At 41.5% G+C, this 21,687-nt stretch overlaps 1 protein-coding gene across 5 annotated transcripts in view; it reads right to left on the reverse strand.

Annotated features, from left to right (window-relative positions):
* The window catches only part of Ube2q2 (ubiquitin conjugating enzyme E2 Q2), a 57,093-nt gene extending 35,707 nt beyond the window's left edge, over nt 1-21,386 (reverse strand). Inside the window, exons 1-3 of one of the 5 annotated variants that reach the window (XM_075965858.1) lie at nt 21,209-21,386; nt 8,540-8,641; nt 3,484-3,588 (exon numbers count right to left, since the gene is read on the reverse strand). In XM_075965858.1, the coding sequence (XP_075821973.1) occupies nt 3,484-3,513 (30 nt within the window). In that variant the 5' untranslated portion in view covers nt 3,514-3,588; nt 8,540-8,641; nt 21,209-21,386. Of the gene's footprint in view, nt 1-3,483; nt 3,589-8,539; nt 8,642-20,380; nt 20,921-21,208 lie in introns of those variants that run through there. The other 4 variants (XM_075965854.1, XM_075965856.1, XM_075965855.1 and 1 more) reach the window with 4 other exon arrangements.
* Nucleotides 21,387-21,687: the final 301 nt, after the last annotated feature.

Below are 21,687 nucleotides of genomic sequence, written 5' to 3' on the forward strand. Positions count from 1 at the left end.
GGGTCTACCAGGAGCGGTAAGACTCCATCGCCCTTAGATGGCTGCAAACAGGAACTAATCAATGGAGAAGCTGCAGGTCAGGGGACAGCAATGACAAAAGCACATCTGTAAAGCACCCTGAAGAAGATACCGCATACACCGCCAACTGGGACAGCAAGCAAGACAGAAGCCTACAGACTCACATACAGAGCATTCCCACCTCCACCTCCTTAGGCAAAACCTGGGGAAGATTCATCTGTCAGACAAAAGTGCACTCAGTACTAAGAAGTAGGAAAGTAGGGGAAGAGTGGCTGAGAATCAGCATAATGCTATAAGGTCTTGACTATAAGGAATGCCAAATCATTCATCTGGTACAAAAGAAAAATATGTAAAAAGCAATTAAAATGTGAATGAGCAAACAAAGAATACAAAAATATTTCAGGACAGGCTTTACAATGTATAAAACAAGACATAATTAAACTGAGAAAATACAAGTAAATAGAAAATAGAGACACCAGAGAGGACGAAAGTGTTAAAACACACAGCTTCATGAATCTATCACACCTAGACAACAAATACAGACTGCTATGAAGAAGGGGTTATCAGAAGCTCCTGATCTCAGCCTCACATTCAGAAACTGGAGAAGAATCACTCCCCTGGCATTCAAAGCCTGTGGTGTCCCAGCCCACAGAGAACCCAGGCTGGTCTGAGACTTGCTTTAACTCACAGACTGCTGGATCTGTTCCAAGTTGAAGCCTTAAGAATGTGCAGAACGCCCACTCTTGTGTTCTTGGAGAGTTCCGAAGGACCTCGGAAGAAACAGAAGCCTTCTGAAGAGGCCATTGAGAAATGACGCCACGTACAGAAAGAAACCATGTGAAGAAATGCCAAAGATGCCAGATACACGAGGAGGGGGGGGGGCAAAGAAAAAAGAAGACATGGTGGACACCTGAGTGCAGCTCGGGGATAAAGATCACTCTAGTTGTCCACAGCCATACTATGCTGAACGTGCATAATAATAATTTTCAAATGGAGCGGGCAGACACTACCCACCTAAACCTCGATAATCCACCCAATAGCAAAAATTACTATTTTAAGGCATCAAGGTTTTGTTTTGTTTTAATTTTTTGAGACAAAGTCTCATTGTGTAGCCCCGACTGGCCTCAAATGCAAGAGATTTGCCTGTCTCTGCTTCCCAAATGCCCCATGGGATTAAAGGTGTACACCACCATGCCCAGCCTGTCTTCATCTGTAGGTTAGCTAGGCCTCAACACACATTCACTCTGCCTCAGCCTCCCAAGTGCTGAGTTCTACACTTGTGCCACCATATCCACCTCAAAACCATCCCGCTTTGAAAAAATGTGGAAAACAGATACATATATTAAAAACAAAACTGAGGGGCTAAAGAGGTGGCCCAGCGGTTAAGAGAACTTGCTGCTCTTGCAGAGGGCTAGGGTTTGATTCCCAGTGCCCACATAGGAGCTCACAACCATCTGTAATTCCATTTCCAGTGGATCCAACAGGTTTTTCTGATTTCTGCAGGTACTACACACATACAGTGCACATACATATATGTAGGCAAAACATTCATACACATAAAAGCATTTATTTTTAAAAAACCTTAAAAGTTACTATTGTCCATATAAAAATAGTAAAAGTTGAAAGAACAGCAAGATCTTTTAAGAGAAAAAGTGAAATGGCTCAGTGAATAAAGGTATCTGATGCCAAACCTAACCACATGGAGTTGAACCCTGGGACGAAGATGATGGAGAGAAACAACTCCTGTAATGTGTGTACCAATACATACACAACATGCACACACAAATAAAAACATAATAAAATTAACAAAAGGAATAATACAAAAGATGCAAAGACTCAAACTAAGAAATCTAAAATCTAAAAGTAGCCAGGCATGGTGGCACAAGTCTGTAATTCTAGCATTTAAGGTGCAGACACAAGAGGGTCATCAGCCTCGGTTACATAGGGTTTTTTGAGGCCAGCCTCAAATATGAGGTCTCTATAAGGTCTTTATAGAGACCTTGTCTCTAAAAAATGAAAACAAAAATTTAAAAGTCCAATCAGTAAATTCCAAATAATCAAGATGGAAAAGCAAAGTTAATGTACAAAAATAGATAAGAAGATCGAAACTCAAATCTGAGAAGGAATATCCTTACTAATGCCTAGCACAATGAAAGAAAAAAAAAGACCCAAAGTTAAGGACACCATTGTAGTACTTCATTACACCAAAGAAAGCACAAATTCCCTGAAGCTTCCAGAAGTAAGATTCCGGATGGCATCAGCCTCAGCAGCAACACTGGCTAGAAGGCAACAGCACACTCTTGAAATTTTGAGGCAAAATTTTCATCCTAGATGTATGAATTCATCAAACATTGAGTAAAAAGAGAACATAGCAGCAGTTAATACTAAGGATGTCCCAGACAATTCTCATGTACTTCACTGACCACTATTTCCAGAATATCCCACAGTGCTGCCAAACTACTATTAAAACTATTTTGTGCAAATAAGAAATGATCAGAGTGATTAGGAGAATGGCTCAAGAACCCAAGAACTTGAGCTAGTAAGCAGAACCAAGACCAGTGTGGCCTTGTTGTAAAACCCCAACTCTGAACCAGATTTTCCAAAAGCTAACTCAGAAAATAAGCCATTCCTTCATGCTTTGGCTCTGATCTGACAATGTAATAAGAGACAAACACGAGAGGGAAAGCCAACAGAGATGACATGAGATCTAGGAATCAATGGATTCACTCTAGGAGAGTTTATAAGAAAGACCTCAAGGTGACAACTGTACAGTCAGCCCAGAGAATGGCTCATTAGAACTAATACAGAAGAGCCAATGGCTCCAAAGAGAGAAAACCATAGAAAGAGAACGTAACTTTAGAAGCTAAGAAGTATTATTATAAAAGACACTGAGAAACAAAACATGGTCACAGGTAAGGAAATGCCCTAACAGAAAACATCAATGTCCTGATGGCAAACTGATCGTTCATAATGAAACAATGTTTTGGAAGCATTGGGTGGTTAGGTAGGTAGTATAAGAGCTAAATCCTGACTTATTATAATAAAAAGTCAGTAACTGTTAGCTAAACAGATAAGTCTAGAAGTCATGAGTAACTGCTCAATTGGTGGAAATTTTCATTGCTTAGGAGAGGTAACTTTGCATTCGACCTTAAGAAGCACAGACAGACTTATGGACATGGTATGTCAAGGGAAGGTAACTGACAAGCAAACAATCAAAGAAGAAACACAAAAATCAGAAATTTTAACAGAAACCAAAATAGTGGGGTCTGGGAGCAAATGTTCACCTGTCACAATAAAACACAAATAACTCCAAGAAATGAAAAGGCTGTTTTAGTACCTAAAGCAATTTACTAAGGACACAAAACTAACTTCCAAACAGGTTGTATAATAATTTTTGAATTATCCTAGTTAATTTGTGATTAAGACAATTGATTTCAGCTCAACACTAGAGAACGTTTACTTTACCTGACCCGTGGGTAGTGGTTGATCTAGCATCTCAACATCCAGGTGCTTAGGGAGGTTATATAATCTGCAGAGTTCACATATCAACCACTTCAATTGCTGACGAAGCTACAAAACACATTTCAGTAAATAAGCATTATGTTAAAGAGCCCTTAGAAGACATTGAATAATGCTACAACTACTGTTAATCAATCCAGAAGGAAATGAAAATGTGTTCCTGCTCAACTGCAGCCTACGGATGGAGTAACAGTCTTTTACACATTTTAGAGCGGCTGGTATAAGAAAATCACTATTCTTAAAGAGTTACTACAGCTTAGTATGTCCTTACAACATGGTAACTAGAAATAACACCAACAGAAAGGCACAGAAGGAAGGTTCAGACATTGTCTAGTGTCTAGTAGCTAACATCCTGGAAACTTGCAGCTTTAGACAAGAGAACATTAGTGCATTCATAAGACTATAAAAAATTATAAAAAACCTAAAGGAAATGTTGCATGTGGATTATGAAATTACATATGCAACAGTCATATTTGTTTAAAACTATAAAGACAAGTGTGACCTAGTAGATTGAGCCCTGAAATAACCTTGTATACCTAAGCTCCTGGCTTTAGTCTCCCCATCTGCAAAACAAAGAAATAAAGACTGTCTCAGGACAGACAGTAAGGAGTAAATTAAAATTAAAATTAATACTCTCCAAAAGAAAAGAAAGAAATCATTAGGAAAACTGACATAATAGAATCAGCTCTTTAAATTTCCATTTTAAATTTTGTAGGTATATATACTTTAAGGAAGTAAATAAGGCAAACTATGTTTAGACATACTTTTTATTATTCTGGGCTTTTAAATCCCAACATAGAAGATGAGCAATACTTTGATTTAGATAGGAGCTTACTACACTGGACAGCTCAGTGTCTCTGACCAAGAAAAGATACGAAGAAGAAGCAGGTCTATGGAGGACTAAGAAAACAGAAACAGGATTAGAATGGGTTAAACCCAGCAAAGAGCAAGCCTTTCCAAAGTGGATAAGGACCAAGTGGACATGAGGAAGGCTAAACACTAAATCTGACCAAACAAATGTCCTCATGCTTAAAGGGAAGTAAAGGGCCCACCACTGTGGATTTGCTCTCCATCCAGTAAGTCAGAATGTATAGTACATAATGAGATGAGATAGGGTGACCAGGACAGGATCCTGCAGGAGTTCTGTAGGCGACAGCAGTGTGATGGCATCATACCAGGCAACAGGAAAAACAGGGTGTTCATCTTCCAGGAAGTTTAATTTTTAATACTTCCCTCCTCTTCAGGGACTGTGGAAGAAACTAAGATCATAGGGAGGGACTTAGAAGGTAGATGGACAAGTCTTTGGTGCTTACTAGAGAGTTTATGGTTAGGGGAACGGAAGTATAAAAAAAAATTCTTAAGTTCCCAGGGCCAGGCACAGACGACCAGTATCTTTATTTCATTTCTACAAAGAGAATTAGTGAGGGAAAGCATGACGAGCTGATGGAGACTAATGTAAACTGATATTCACCTCCCATAGCACATCCAAGCAAGATCCCCTGGACACAGAGGATCTATATATGTAAGCGTATGGATTTCAAACTCTAAAGACAAACTTTGGCTAGAGCTACAGAGTTAGGAATCCCTGCGATAATAAAGTATGACTTAAGTAATGAGAGTAAAAGAGCTTGCACAGAGAAAGCACAGAATAAAAAGATAATAAAGAGACATACCAAGGAAGAGCATCTCAGGAGACCAAGAAAAGATAATAAGAAATAGAATCAGGGAATGGTGGTCTCATAGAAGTCCCCACTAGGTTAGCAATTTGCTCAGGACAAACACATCTTGTCTTTGAATACACATCACTTATCACAGAGCTTCAGAGAAGCTAATCAATGTTCTTAAAATACTTTTCTGTGTTCCGTTAACAGCTTCCTACAATTACGGGAAGGAAGGAGTAGGCACAGAGAAAGCCAGCACTAATATGTATTTTACAACACTGTATACTAAAGAGGACAATTACTCAGTATTCTATGCCTTCTATCTTGGAATGTCCTATGTGTACTATGGGGAAAGACTGGGTGCACTCCTTGTTACTACAGTGGAGTATTTAACTATATGTCACATTTTTAAATTTAACAAATTCTTTATTGGTTGGCATTAAGTAATACATGTTCAAGAAGAATATTTCAACCACAGAAAAAACAATTTGAATAATAAAAAAAGGAGCCACTGGATTGGACAAATAATAAATAAGTGTCCATAAAATAGCAGAGTCTAGACTCTAGTAAGTAAATTAAAAAGTCAAAACAAAACAACTCCTCTCTCTAGAAACCAGGTTATTATGAGAAACTGGCAGAGGCTATGAGTGAAATGTGTTGCTTTTTCCTTCAGTATTTACTTTCTATAATTAGGTCCAATGTTAACTCCTGTTCCAGTTAACTTGACAAGTCTATTTGTTTTTTTGCTAGTACCAGAGATTATGCCTTGGATCCTTCATAAGGTAGGTGAGCATTTTCCCACTGAGTCACAGTTTCAACCATCTTCTTACTTTTGAGACAGGATCTCAACTTGTTGACCAGACTGGCCTTGAACTTGCAATCTCCATGCCTTAACTCCAAAGTAGCTGGGATTTGGGGCCTGTGCCACCAGGCCTAGCTCAGAAGCAATCTGAGGAACAGGGGGCTGTGTCTGTCTTTCTTTCCCATCACTTCTGCTGGAGATGTCAACACGTACCTGCCTAGCTTTTCTAACTTACCTCCTACTTTCACGGCTCTTAAGATTTAAACTCTTTTAAAACTTTTCAAACTTAGGTTCTTCATTTTTTTTTCCTGAATTTTTTACACTTATGGAGGTTGCGGGGTGATGGACGACATGTGCCCAACACACGTGTGGGGATCAGAGGACAACTTCTCTCCTACTCAATGGGACTCAGAGACTGAACTCAGATTCTCAATCTTGTAGGCAAGTGCCTTCACCTGCTAAGCCATTTCAATAGTCACAGTGTTCCGAATTTTAAGAACAAGTTCAAACCATCTATAATTTATTATGACAAGTTAAAGAATTAATGAGTCTAACTTCCTAACTATCTATAGAAAGATCTTTCCTTCTTGAGTTAAAATATCAGCTTTACTTATTCAAATTCTCATTTGCATGACTGTTTCTAAACTTCTATTGTCTGATGGTCTAGTTCCAATATTCAATATTTTATTTTATTTAGTATCTGTTTGGATAAATCTTTTACCTTTCTAAATTTTGTATTTTATTATTTATTCTTAGAGTCATTCTGTTAATACCACAAACAAATCTGTTGGTTTTGTTACACATAGTGACACAGCTTGTAATCGCAGTACTGGAAAGGCTGAGGTAAGAGGCTTGCAAGTTCCAGGCCAGCCAGAAGTACACAGCAAGATCCTGTCTTCAAAAGTCAAAATAAATAAGTAATTTTTAGTGATACTGCATTAGATTTATAAATATAAATACACGGAGGTAAATGACATTTGTAACATCTCAGACATCTGTCTTCCCATCCAGGAACATAATATCTAAGTCGTTACATTCTGCTGGGGAAAAATTTGTAGTTTTCTTCATGTAAGTCTCCCACATTTAAGTTTATTCTCTAGGTGTTTAGTTTTTATTGTAATCATCAATAAAATAACATTGTATTTTCTATCTGGTAATCAGCGACATTTGGAAAAATATATATTTTTATAAAATACACTTCAAGAAAACAATTTAATTGCTTTTCTCTAGCTGCTCTCCTTACAGTTTATAGGGGTCTGAGAGGGTTATTTAAAAAAACACGGTATCTACAAAGAACAATTATTTTTCCATTAGGATTTAATGAAAAAACAAAGTAACTTCAAAAGAGATGTAACTTCAAAAGAGATGTAAGACTACAAACTATGACCCCAACTATTTAAACACATATGAAATAGTATACGTATTTTGCTAGCAAAGAAAAAACTGGCAGAAAAATATCTATTGTGTCAACAGTGGTCATATTACGTAGAAAATTATAGGAACACTAAATGTTCTCTTTTTGTTTGTCTACAACTTATTAGTTTTCTCACGATGGGTAACTTTCAAATTTACAAAGAATAAATAAGCATTTTTAATTAAAAAAAGGATACTTTTTACAAGATTTGTGTGTGAGTGTGTGTGTGTGTGTGTGCTGTACACCTGAGTACAATGCCTATAGAGACCAGAAAGCATCAGATCCCCTGGAGCTAAGGTTACAAGCAGATGTAACTGCCCAACTTTGGTCTTGGGAACTGACCTCAGCTCCTCTGCAAGAGTAGGAAGTGCTCTAAACTCCTGAGCCATCTCTCCAGCCCCAAAAGATAAATCTCTTTACACAGCTGTTCCCCTTTACTCCCAGATAAACATTTTACAATTTTAGTTTTCCAGGGGTAATAATCAAGGTCCACATACGCTAACTAGACAACTTTTGAAGTATTTTTTAACATGGAGCCTGGTATTCACTGTTCTGCTTTACTACTGGCTACCACTAATCTCTTTGTGTTCCATGTACTGAAGAAAACCTGTTTACATAGAGCTCAGAGTTACTCACAGACCTGGATTTCTACTAGGGGTCTTGGAATGTGTGGACAGGTGGACAAACAAAAACAAACAAACAAACCTTTCTTCAATAAATTTGGCTTTTACTGCAGACTCGTGAGCCCTGTCAGCAAAGGAACCCCTAATACTAACTGATGCTATTCTCTCATGACCTCCCTTCACAGCCAGTCTATCAAAAATGTCTGCTTTGTTTAACAGTTAGAATGAAAGAAAAAAGAACCTCAATTCCTAATGTAAAAAGGAAATATATCTATGGAAAGAGGGAGATGGACTTCAAAAGCTGTAGCTAAAATTATAATTATTAAATATGCTTTAACAACTTGTGTCACGATCTAAGAAGGGATGGAAAACATAAGGAAAAGGAAATAAATGAAGTAAAGTTTAATTTGATAAACTTTTTTTATCATATTACCTCTTAATACTTAATTTCTATTATAAGACCATGAGAAGGAAAAAAGGAAAGACTGGTTCATCTCCTTACCAAATTGCTGTTCTTAGTGTCTTCTAGGCGTTCCAGAACTGATGTCAGATTTGGATCATCAGAGTCCACAAACCATATTGGTGAAGAAGATGGGTAAGATTCCTGTTATCGAGACAGCAGGTGAAACACACTTACAAACAGACCGGCCCAGATATGCAGTTAAAAGCACACCACTAAACACAAGGAGATTATGATCTACACAAAATGCATCAAAGGGAGAAAGGCAACATGAAATTCATGTGGAGAGATCAGATACCTCTGTGGAGTTTAAAAATTAAAGTTGCTAAGTTTAACAGTTTAATCTTGCCTAGTCCATGTTATACAATTTGTAAGTTTAAAATCAAACAACAGAGCTTTTTACCAAATGAGCAGGATGACTAAAAATCAAATATACCTTAAGCGTTCCTTTTACCAAAGAGGAGGAAATGTACCCAAGCACCACTCAAGACTGCAATAGCAGGTCTAGCCTGACCTGAATCTCTAGCTTTCACCTTTTTTCCAGGGCTTGAAAATATGAATCACAATAATTTCTCAAAGTGAAAAGGCAAGTTAAAAAGAAATCCCACTTTAAAATTCAGTCTATAAATTTTAACAGTACCTTTTACCTTTTAATAAAGTGACATTCCTAAATTTTATCTAGTTCTGAATTTTTAAAAAATACAAGGAATACATGTCTCCAAATCTTCACAAATGCTCCAAACACTACTTTTCAAGATGTTCCACTCACAGTGTTCTGACCTTCCAAGTAGTGTAATTACAGAAACTACTTGGCAGTTTTCTTTTTCCTGCACCGGTATAAAATGTATTACACTGAGCCAGGCTTGGGAGTGGAAACCTTAGGGGCTGGGGTAGGAAGCCCATGAGCTTGATGCCAGTCTGGATACACACAGAATCTCTGTCTCAAAAAGGGAGGTGGGGGTAAGCTGGAGAGATGGTTCTCTGGTTAAGATCATGTACTACTCATCCCAGCACCCATGTCAGGTGGCACAAAGGATATGGCACACTTGTACTCATGTGCACATACCCACCGCCCCACCTCCACACACCACACATACCCACCACTCCACCTCCACACACACCACAAACGCATAATTAAAAATAAGGAAAATGAAATCTAAAGGTGGAACTTACTCTATTTATTTTTCCATCCCTTCTTAGACTGTAAAGGAGAATGTAATTTATTTCTTTGGTTTTTCCTTTTGTTTTCTGAAGCCAGGTCTCAATATGTAAACTCAAATTTGACCATCCTTCTACCTCAGCTTCCTAAGTACTAGGATTACAGACTGGCTTTAGAATACAATTTTATAAAGAACAGACATATTAAATGAAGATTACCTTCATCTGATCTTGCCTAACCCTTTTCTTGATGTTGATAGTTTCTCCTACCTGTTTTGTTTCTGGGGGTTTGAGGATCAAACATAAGCCACGCCTAGGTTCATGCTCCACCACTGACCTACATCAGCATTAAAGACCGCTTTCTAAATAAAGCAGGTGTTAGAAGCAGCATGGACAGCAGCACAGGGCTGCCACAGTCCTCATTCAGATTTCACCTGCCACACAGTGTGTTTCTGAGTTAGCCATTTTAATCAATGGTATTCTCAAACACTCTATCAGGCAGCCTCTAAATACCAGGTAGGCCCCAATTAATTCTCACCTCTTTGTACTCATACCCCTGTAAAAATCCCCTTCCTTGGACTAAGCCACTCATTTCTCTCTCTCTCTCTCTCTCTCTCTCTCTCTCTCTCTCTCTCTCTCTCTCTCTCTCTCTCTCTCTCTTTTTTTGGTTTTTCGAGACAGGGTTTCTCTGTGGTTTTGGAGCCTGTCCTGGAACTAGCTCTTGTAGACCAGGCAGGCTTTGAACTCACAGAGATCTGCCTGCCTCTGCCTCCCGAGAGCTGGGATTAAAGGCGTGCGCCACCACCACCTGGCTTTCATTCATTTTTTTATTGGCTCCAAATCTCTTCACAGGCTAAAAGGTAAAGTATCTTCAGAATTAATCCTGTTCTTAAAGAAAGGCACTTACTGAGTAGCGTAATTTCATTCTTCTGCCTAGTTTGGGAATATAGCATCTAGACCATTTTTACTGCTTGGTTTTTATATTTTCTTTAGCTTTTAAAAACTAAAAATAGATCTACAAGTTCACTGTATAGATTAGAGTTTATCTAGTAAACGTCCAAATGAATAAGCATATGAGCTATTGATGTAGAGTGAAATACCCACACCACATTAAGAGAAATTTAGGGAGAATAGATCAGTTCCCCCTGAGATGTTATATTTTAAATCCTATACATGAAAAGACAGGCTAGGTAGCAAGTCTAAGCACTCATTTCAGTGTTTCTCAGAGGCCTTAGACCCCTCAGTACAAGAAGACTACACCGTTGATGGTCTTCTTTATTCTACTCAATTTTCACTAGGGCACAAGAAATTCAGCAGAGGTAAAACTGCTGCTACCTTTGCACAAGCGAAGGTCCTAACTCCAGTGGGCCAGAATCTTGCACTGCTAGTATTTAAACAGACAAAGCTGTGACAAGACCGGGTTTTACTTCAGAACACCTGTGCTGAAACAGTGAAGGTGATATCCATTCCATCTTCTATACCTTTACTATTGTGCTAATGAGACAGGAGCAGACCCGAGCGCCCCGGACGACACCTGAGTAGGCATGTGTGACTCATCTGAGATGAACTGACATGAGCAGACACTTTTACTTGAAAAGACGACAGTGCAAGGCTTCTTCCAACTTGGCTTTTGGGGAGATGTCTTCTCAAAAATAAGAGACAGTCTGTCACTTCCAAAACAAAGGATGGTACATTTTCCCAATAGTAAAGTCAAACTTTAGAGAAAAACACACAAACCCTGGAACACTTCACAGAGTATTATAAAGAGACTGGTGGTGAGATTAGATTTTAATATTGTATAGTGAAACTTATCACTGTCTAGAAGATATGTCAACCAAATATTTTCCCAATGATCAATGAATGATACTATAATAGCATGCAAGAATAAGATCAAGTTTTTGTGAAGTATCACACACACACACACAAATATTCACAAGCTGGGAAAGCTGCTCAGTGGTAATAACACTTGTTTAGCATGCTTGAGGCCCTAGGTTTCATTCCCAGAATAAGAATAGAGATCACAATTATTTAAAGAGGCGATTGCTATTAAAATATTTCTCTTCCAACCAGTTATCTAAGGTTGAGTTTTGTTCACATTACTTCAATTAAAGCATCAAAAAACTGGGCTGGAGAGATGGCTCAGAGGTTAAGAGCATGGCTGTTCTTTCAGGAGATGGGTTCAATTTCTACCACCCACATAGTGGTTCATAACCATCTCTAACTCCAGTTCCAGGAAATATAACACTCTCTTCTGGCCTTTTCAGGCACCAGACATGCACATGATACACAGGCATACATAGAGACAAAACATTCACATAAAATACAGTTAATAAAATGTATTTTTTTAAATTCAAACAAACTAAATGTAGAAACAAAGACAGAACATGCACCAAAGAAACCTGTACTATGTAAGACTAGTTTTCGTTGTTAATGTTTTAATAATCTTTTTAAACTTTATTTTTCCATTCAAAAATTTACACTTCCGGGGGCTGGAGAGATGGCTCAGAGGTTAAGAGCACTGACTGTTCTTCCAGAGGTCCTGAGTTCAATTCCCAGCAACCACATGGTGGCTTACAGCCATCTATAATGAGACCTGGTGCCCCCTTCTGGCTTGCAGGCACACGTGGAAGGAATGCTATACACATAATATAATAAATAAATAAATATTTAAAAAAAAAAATTTACACTTCCTCCCCTCCTCCCATCCCCTCCTGCTCCCCCACTCACCCTCCTCCCTCCCACTCCCTCCTTAAGAGAGGGCTGTTTTAATAATTTCTAATGATAAATACCAAAAGTATAACTGATAAAAATGAGTTTAAGTCCTGACCCCCAAAATATTGAGAACTGCTGCTTCACCTTCTCTCCTGCCAAATCCCTTATCCTTCATCAATCCTTTCCTTCTTGGAAGAAGCATATCCTTTTCTCAATTCTCCATTAACCTACATGTTCCACTGGGGCAGGCTTTGCTACCTTCCTCCCTTGACACAAGGTCTAGCCAAAGAAGTCCAGCATTCTGTCTTAGTTAGTGTTATTACTGCTGTGATGAAACACCAGTACTAAAACCAAGTTGGGGAGGAAGGGTTTATTTGGATTACATATCCTGAGTCACAGTCCACTGAAAGAAGTCTGCACAGAAACTCAAACAGGGTAGAAAACCCAGGGAGCAGGAGCTGATGCAAAGAGGCCATGGAAGTATGCTGCTTACTGGCTTGCTCAATCTGCTTTCTTACAGAACACAGAACCATTAGCCCAGGGATGCCACCACCCACAATGGTCTGGACCCTCCCCCAATCAATCAGTAACTAAGAAAATGCTCTACAAGCGTGCATACAGTCCGATCATATATAGGAGGCATTTTCTCAACTGAGGTTCTCTCCTCAGATACCTCTAGCCTGTGCCAAGTTGACATAAAACTAGCCAGAACGCCACACCCACTGATGAGCTGGTCAGGTGGGAAAGCCATGAAAATCTGTGTCTTCTCTCAGACTAAAAGTCTTTTTCTGGGACAACTGGGGTCACAGGTATAATTCTGGCTAGCCTGGGGTAATCAGTATTCACCTTGCCCTAACTGAGAGAATTCACAAGGTCAAATTTCTTCCCAGAGGGCTGTAGATAACTATGTCTGTCATGACTTGTAGTTATGTCTGTGGTGTTGTTCAGTCCTTATCCAATGCTAACAGTTTTACCAATCTGATAACTAACAGCTGGTAGCTGGAAAGAAAAGTTTCTATACAGTACAATATAATTTGTTCTACCTTCAGAAACCAAATCAGCAACAAGAATTACAAGCAACCATCTCTAGGAAAATTTCCAAGGACATTTTCTATATACACAAGGATTCCATCTACTGATGCTCAGAGCATTACTTAAAATGGGGGAAGGGGAGAGAAGAAACCACCACCTGCATGTCCAATACTAGGAGACAGAATTCATTAGATGATTCTGTCAGTATCACAGAAGAGGAAACACTGGAGAAGGACCTCAGGAAAACAAATCCACTGCTAAGTGAGAAAAATGTCACAAAACAATCTCATTTACTATTTTTCAAAAGAGTAGTCAGGTATGATAGTATATATACCTTTAACTGCAAATTCAAGAGGCAGAGGTGGAGATCTCTTGTGAATTTGAGGCCAATCTGGTCTAAACAGAGTTCTAGGGCTACACAGAGAGATCTTGACTCAAAAAATTTTTAAAAAATCAGCACATAACACTGAGGGAAAAGATAATCAGAAAGATACGACACCAAAATTCAGAGCAATGGGTGCTAAAATTAGAGAGTTGGGTTTTTTTTGGCTTTTATCCCCCCCAGTTCTGATTCTCTGGTTTCTAAATTTCTCACAATAACAATGTTTTGTTTACCATGTTACAAAATATCCACCACTGGAAACAACTTTCAGCATAAACTCTGCATCATGTTCTAAAAACTGTTTCAATATCCAAAGTAGAGAACAAACCACAGCTTCTCAGAACATCTTCCTAAGTGAACTGAGGCAAATAAAATAATGAAGATGATCTGAAATCAACTGTGCTGCAAATTCTCTGGATGATTTCAGTAGTTCTGATTAGGCACTGTTTTACATAATTATCTTTAGAAGCAATTAGAGACTTCTAGTACAAAAGCCTTGAGGGTCAAGGAGGAAGCCTTGTTATGTTTCTCTCCAGTAATGTTTTCTATTTGGCAATATCTATTTCCATTCAATCTCTACACCTTACCTAACACTACCCCTTCCCAGGTCTAAGCTCAACACTCCCATCCTACAGACACCACCAAAAAAAAAAAAAAGTTACTAAAGTATATACCATCATTCACAAAAAGGAAACCCAACCTCTCCATAATTTCATTTCTCTCAAGAAAGTGCATAAAAACAGAGATGGAGAAGTCAGATAAGCACAAGGAATCTGATCCTATATTATTAGCTGGTCAAGCAAATGAAAACAATGGCTCTTTCTGGTCTCAAAGTACTATTCAGGAGCTTAACATGACAGCTCTGGTATTTCCAACAGCTTCTCTACAAATTCAATGTGAAAGGTAATCTGTTGTGAGAGAATAAGCCAAAGAAAGATTCTTAGACCCTGCAGTCATTTTGTTCATTATTTCCTTGGTACAAGTTTGACTGAACTACTTTTTATCAGTATAAAGACCAGAAAAACAAAACATGAATAGATATTTACCAAGAATAGATATTACAAAGCAGATAATTTATGTCCTTCCTTTCTTTGTAGCTTGGTCTTGAACTCAGGGTCTTGCATATGCTCGGCAAGATGGAGTACTCTTCCCCTGAGCTATCCAGCACAAATTATTTTTAAAATAATGGTTATCGCTTTCTCATTTGTATGGTATAGTACAGTACTGTTGACAAGAAGCTCTCCAATAATATTCCAGAGCAAAAAGGGACTGTTTTATGGAGAAACACAATAAGTGAAATGATTTAAGATCCTAAAAATTAAGTAATGCCTAACCTCTCCCTCCCAGATTCAGAGCTAACATTTGTTAATTTAGTAGCTTGCTATTGAGGGAGAGACTTCTAGCAGTTATGAAAGAAATTAGCTAAACAAAAATTATTCACCAAAACTAGCCTGACAATCATTCATGAAGAAACACCAATATGTATACAAGTAATATAAAGAATAATTTTATAACAACTAATTTACTTCCTGTGGGAGATTTTTTTTTAACTCTGAAACAGCAATTTACTCTCAAGAGTCTCCAGCTGCTGCTGGGTGTGTGGTTCGGCGTGCACAGACAGAGAGGAGGAGTTTCATTTACAAAGCAAGTTCAAGGCCAGCCTGAACTAAGCTGAATAAGACTCTTTTAAAAAGGAGGTGGAGGAGGATGGACAGCTCAGTTGGGAGTTTGCAACAAAAGCATGACAGCCTGAATTTGATTCTCAGAATGCACATAAAGCCAGACAGATGTGGTGGTATATTTGTATAACCCCAGTGTGGGGGAGATAGAAACAAGTTGGGCTCATGAGCCAACTACCTAGGCCAATTATCAAGCCTCACAATAGTGAAAAACTCTCTCAGCAAGATGGCTCAGCAGGTAAAACTGCTTGTCATGCATGTCTGACCACTGGAGTTTAGACCCCCAAACTAGATAGCACCTCGCCTATATAATCCAAGCCAGCATTAATCTGGTGAAATGGGAGGTGGGAACAGGAGGATACGCCTATATACTGGTGTACCTAGTGAAGCAGCAAACAATGAGACTCTGCCTCTAAAAAGGTAGAAGGCAAGAAGAACCAAAAGCCGAGATTGTCCTCTGACCTACATACATACACACACACACACACACACACACACACACAGTACAGGGACTTGGAAGATGGCTCAGACTATAAAGTACCTGCCACACAAGCATGAAGACCTGAGTTTGATTTCCAGAATCCATGTTTAAAAAAAAGGGGGGGGGGCATGTTGACATACTCTATTAAGCACAGCACCAAAGACGTAACAATAGATGGAGCTTTGGAGCCCACTGGATAGCCACCTAACTAACTGGTGAGCCCCAAGTCAAAGAACCTTGTCTCAAAGAAAGTAGATAGCAAAAAAAAAAAAAAAAAAAAAAAAAGCTGATTTCTGGCCTCCGCCTGTATCCACAAACACATGTACCCACATGAACACATACACACTCATACTCATACTTCTAAAATTCCAACGAGTCTATACAAGAAGCAATGGAGCCAGACACAGTTTTCCATGACCCCAGCACTCTAAAGGCAGGTATGAAGTTTCAGGCCCAGCTTGGTCTACATAGCAAGTTTCAAGACAGCCAAAGCAATATAGGGAGACCCTATCTCAACATCCCTTTACTCCCCAAAAAGACATAATGGAACTACCAGCTTAAGTAGTTTTAAAAGACTAAAAGAAAACCATATCCCAACTCCCAAAACAGTCATACAGGCTATTAAAGAAGCTGCTTTGCTTTGAGGATGAGTATAACAACTGGGTATTAGTACTGACTGACAACCAAGCCTGTTAACTGAAATGGAAAAAACAATACCTAAGTTTATATAACAGATAACCTTTCATGAGTTCACAGAAAAGAAATAAAGACTCCTTGAGGTTCATATTCAAGAGCAGGACAAATTTATAAAACATGATGGGGAAAAGAAAACAAAACAGCCCAATTTCCATGGACTAGAAAGGAAAACACTTATGCCTGAGTTTTTACTTCTGACACTATTCTTCATATGTAGCCAAATTACAGATTTCCTATCAAGTCCTCAGTGACAGCTTAAGCATTTGTATACTACTATCCATGATACTTTCTGATGTTCTCACTCTTTCCGATAAAATTCTTAGCAGTTAGCTTTCAAGATAGGGAAAATTCTCTTCTAAAACATAATATAATTAGAACAGTGGTCATGGGTTGGGGATTTAGCTCACTGGTAAAGTGTTTGCCTAGCAAGTGCAAGGCCCTAGGTTCAGTCCTCAGAGGCTGTAGTCAATAAAACAAGTATGAATGTGAAGAAAAGATAAGGCATAAAATTATAATTACACAATATTCTCCCGACACCATTAAGAACTAGCTTGGAGAAAAGATAATCAGAACTATGAGAGAACATGAGAAACCATAAAGCAGAAATAAAACCTAAAGAGAGGAACGGGAAATGTTACCATGAACTGCACATGACCCACAAAGAGTCTTGAGGGGCAATCAACCATGGAACAGGCAGACTGGGAAGGGTACAAGGCAGGAGTCAGGAGCACATTCTACAACAGGAAGAACAGCTGACCAGAAGGTTAGGAGGAAAAGTGGGCACAGTATCCTCAGAGGATTATCCAGAAACTGTACATAAGTATATAAAAATGAGGTGTCATCAACCAAACATCACAGAAACTGCACAAGGATGCTTTTTGGTAGCTTGGTGACCTGGTGTGTCGAGTGCTCAATAAATACTCCTGCTATCTAAAGAAGGAAAGTTAAAGAATGGGTCAAACTCACTATACTCAGGACCTATAACCCTTTACAAAATAACAAATCACAAACCTAGTAGACAGGGTCCTTGTATTTTAAATCTACCCACATTTTTTCACTTGCTATTTCCCTTCTGAGCAAATAAATAAATAAGCAGACCCCATAGATTATCAAAACACTATTTTAAAAGTATACCTTTTATAAGCACATACCAAAATGTTAGTAGAAAAAAAAGTATGTCCAAAGCACACTTCAAATTAATCCAATCCAACAGGAGTACACATGGAATAAAATAATAAATAAATAAGCTGAGCCTGGGTACACAATGTCTCTGTTTAGCTCTGGGTGTTTGTTAGCTTTCCATAGTGAAGTTAACATACACTCCTACTGAGAATTTGTAATTGTCTTCTGATAAGGTTTGCTCATTACTCACTAGCAGCTCAACTGTGACAAGGTCTACTAGCAACAATGTTGCACCAGTACAGACCAATGCATCCTTTCACCTAGAATATGAGTCTTCATTTCCATTGCCACTGCCTAATCCAAGTCATCATTATCCTTTCTCTGTCCTATATTTGTCTCCAAAATGGTTCTCCATGGGATGCTGCTGGCATTTTAGGTCAGATAATTCTTTGACATGGCAGACTGCCCAACATTACACAACATTAGCATCCCTGTACCCATGGTAGTAAATGCCAGCATGCCAAGAGCATCAGCCAACACCCACTGGAATAAACAAAACCATACATTCATGTATTTTCTAATATCACACCATTATTAAGAGTTCTGAAAGCTGACATATTTTCTCAATTTACCAGAATGAAAGTGTGGCTCACCAGTCTACAAGATTTAGTACCCTATCATTTAGATCAGTTGTACCTTGTCCTGGTACCTTCAACTTCTACCTGAATACCCTCCAACTGTTCAGGCCAATGTACTTAGCCATCTACTTCACAGTGACTACTACTGTCTACCTTCCATGTTTGGGAAATCTGCACCAGCCTACAAGCCTGGGCTTCTCAAGTCTGTGCATTAACTGTCCTCTTCTAAGATCTCAACTCTCTCAAGCTTCAGCGTCTCATCCGGGTGGAATTTCCTCTCTGGAACACCCTTCCTCTAGCCTTCCAAGTTTGGACTCACCTGTCCAGCCCCTCCAAGCTTCCCGAGGCACACCTTCAGTTCCTGTCTAAGGGTGTCTGTTGCTGTGCTAAAACCTGCTGGGGAAGGGGCCTTCACTGAGGGAAGTCGGAGCAGGAACTCAAACAGGAAATGAAGCAGAAGTCATGGAGGAGGAGGAGCACTTCTTACTGGCTCCATGGCTTGATCACTTCGTTTACTACATTACAGGACCACCTGCCCAGGAACAGCACCACCACAATGGTCTGGGCCCTTCCTCGTCAATCATTAATGAAGAAAATGCCCCTATAGGCTTGTCTACCGGTCAATCTTAAGGAGGTATTTCCACTGAGGTTCCCCTAGGGCTCTACCTTTGCCAAGTTGTCAAAAAACTAGTCGGCACAGCTCCCTACTCAAAATTAGATGCTCCCTTTAGAGTTCATAACACCACAGTAGTTGTCATGGTTATATAAAACTCTCCAAGAAGTGTGAGTTCTCCAAGTAGGCACTGGTTTGCCAAGCTCTCAAACACCAATACCCACAACAACATAACCAGATATTCAGAAAGTGCATTCTCTCCTCACTAAAGCACATTGGGGCAGTTGTTTTTTTTTGTTTGTTTGTTTTTTGTTGTTTTTGTTTTTGTTTTTTGGTTTTTCGGACATAACAGTAACTAACAGGACAAACAGTATCCACCTTCTCCTGTAGAATCTGGTAACTATGTTAAGGTCAATTAGCATAATGCCAAGGCCTTTGCAAACTCCCACACTTGGGAGTTAGGTATTGAATTAACAGAAGGAATCTTAGCCATATATTTAAACTTCCACCCTAACTCCTGTTGTAATACAGTATATTCTGCACATAACGTCAAGTCAACAATAAATAGCCAGCCTCATGATACACTTCGATGGGGGAAGGAGTTCACTGAAAATTCGGTATTTCACCACGTACGTTTCTAATGAGCTTTTCGCTTAAATAGAAAGAAGTTTCCACGTGTCTCTCCAGCTTTCTATTCCAACCTGATTCTTTCCGGGTAGTAAACTAGACAGCATCTCCTTTCCCCTCCTGGTAATGTCCAAGCTTCAGCACAAGTGGGACAGCTCGCACACTCGCCACACCACCTGCCGCGTGGAAGGTTCCATGAGCTTTTTCGAAACGCCTTAGCGCAGAGCCAGGTCAGGGCTACACGATGGTTCACACCATCCCCGGGGCTGCGTCCTAAACTTTTTCCTTAAATGCAAAAGCTTTCGGCGTTCATCTGTCCTCAGAGACCAACACAGAAACAAAAAAACTGGTCCAACAAGCAAGGACAAGGGGTTTGAAACCTGACGGGGAAATGAGGAGCTAAAAAAGACCTGAGCGCCTCTCCACCTGGGCTGCCGACCGGAGCCCACCGACGCGCCGCGGTCCCCAGAGCAGGCCGGCTGCGGGCGGCCATGGCGACCTCGGAGCCCGACGGGGGCCGCAAGGGGCCAACAGCGCAAAGCCGGCCCGCGCAGAGCCGAGACGCGCCTCCGCCGCCTCCCAGCCACGCAGCCCCGAGCTCCCGGCCGGGCCCGGGGCCCAGCCGCCAACCGGCCGCGCCCGGGGCGCCGGGGGTCTCCGGAGCAGGCGCCCTTTGTCCCGGGACTGCGGCGCCCCCCGTCCGCCCTCGCCCGGCCCCGAGGGGCTGCGGCCCGGCGCCTCACCGTGATGTTGCAGTGGAGTGTGAGCGGCGGCGGTGGCGGCGAGTGCGGGCTGCCCGGCGGCGGCGGCGGCGGCGGCACCAGGAACTGGCAGTGCAGCTCGTCCAGCTTCCAGCTGACGATGCGGAATCGCTCGTGGTTCTTGTCGAAGATGGACGCCAGGAACTTCAGCTCGGCCTTGAGCCCTGACACGGACATCTTCCCCTCATCTCCGGCGGGAGGGGTGAGGAAAGGGAGCCGGGGCCGGGAGCCGCCGTCACGGCCGCGACCGCCCCGCGGGGCCGGCCCGGGCCGCGCTCTCGCGGCTCCGCCTCTCCCTCGCGCCGCGACCCGCGTCCGAGCGCGGCTGGAAAATGGCGAGGAGCGCGAGGCCTCGGCGGGCGGGCGGACGGGCGAGCGAGCGGACGGGCGTGCGGGAGCCGGGGCCGGCTCCTGCCTTTGTAACCGACTCCACCCGCAGGAGGCGGCGGCCCCGCGGCTTAAAAGGGCAACAGCGACGCCGCCCCCGCCGCCGCCTGCGAGAGGGCTGCCCCCGCCCCGGCGCGCGCCCGCCAGCTCCGTGCGCGCTCCCGACCGCCCCCTCCTCTCATGACCCAGCCCCCTTCCGCCCCGCGGCTGGGCTCCTGCGCCCGGCACCCGCAGCCCGGAGGATCTGGGCCGGCGGCACCACACGCGGGCGGACGAGCCTGAAGCCCCCGCGCGCCTCTGCGCCCGGGCCTCCGGCCAGACACGTGCGCGGCCTATCGCGCCGGCCACGTCGGCTCCAGCAGGAAGCGCGCGGGCCCCTGGAGGTGGCTCCTCCGCGTGGTTGTCCGCGGGCCACCCACTCACCTGGGCTGGGCGCGGCCAGGATGGGGAGAGGAGGGATGCCTGCACGCCTCGCTGCTTCACCTCTGCTGCTCTCGCTCAGCGCTGAGCCACCCACCACTTTTCTAAGTGTGGGTCCTGAAAGGTCCTTCTCGCCCCACTTGTGCTCCCTCCTTCGCTCCCGTTTGCCAGAGATGATGATGATGGAGCCTGCGTGCTTCTGCTTCATTATTTCAGTCTTTCTCGGAAACGTTTCTGTGCTCACGCTAACACAGAGACTCGGCGTCCTGAGTTCCTACTGTGCTGCACGGGCTGGCCGGTTTGTTGAAGTCGCAGCTCAAATGTGTCAAACTGATCCTTCCTGACCAACCAAGCTAAGGGAGCCATGTAGATACCCGGTATCCCATCACTACGTTAACTTGTTTCTGTTTGTTGCTTGTCACTTGCTTACACTGAAATCTAATTCAGGGCAGCATTCCCAGGATGGAGAGAGCCTAGTAGAC

Source organism: Microtus pennsylvanicus, chromosome 3, assembly GCF_037038515.1.
Source record: "Microtus pennsylvanicus isolate mMicPen1 chromosome 3, mMicPen1.hap1, whole genome shotgun sequence".
NCBI lineage: Eukaryota > Metazoa > Chordata > Mammalia > Rodentia > Cricetidae > Microtus > Microtus pennsylvanicus.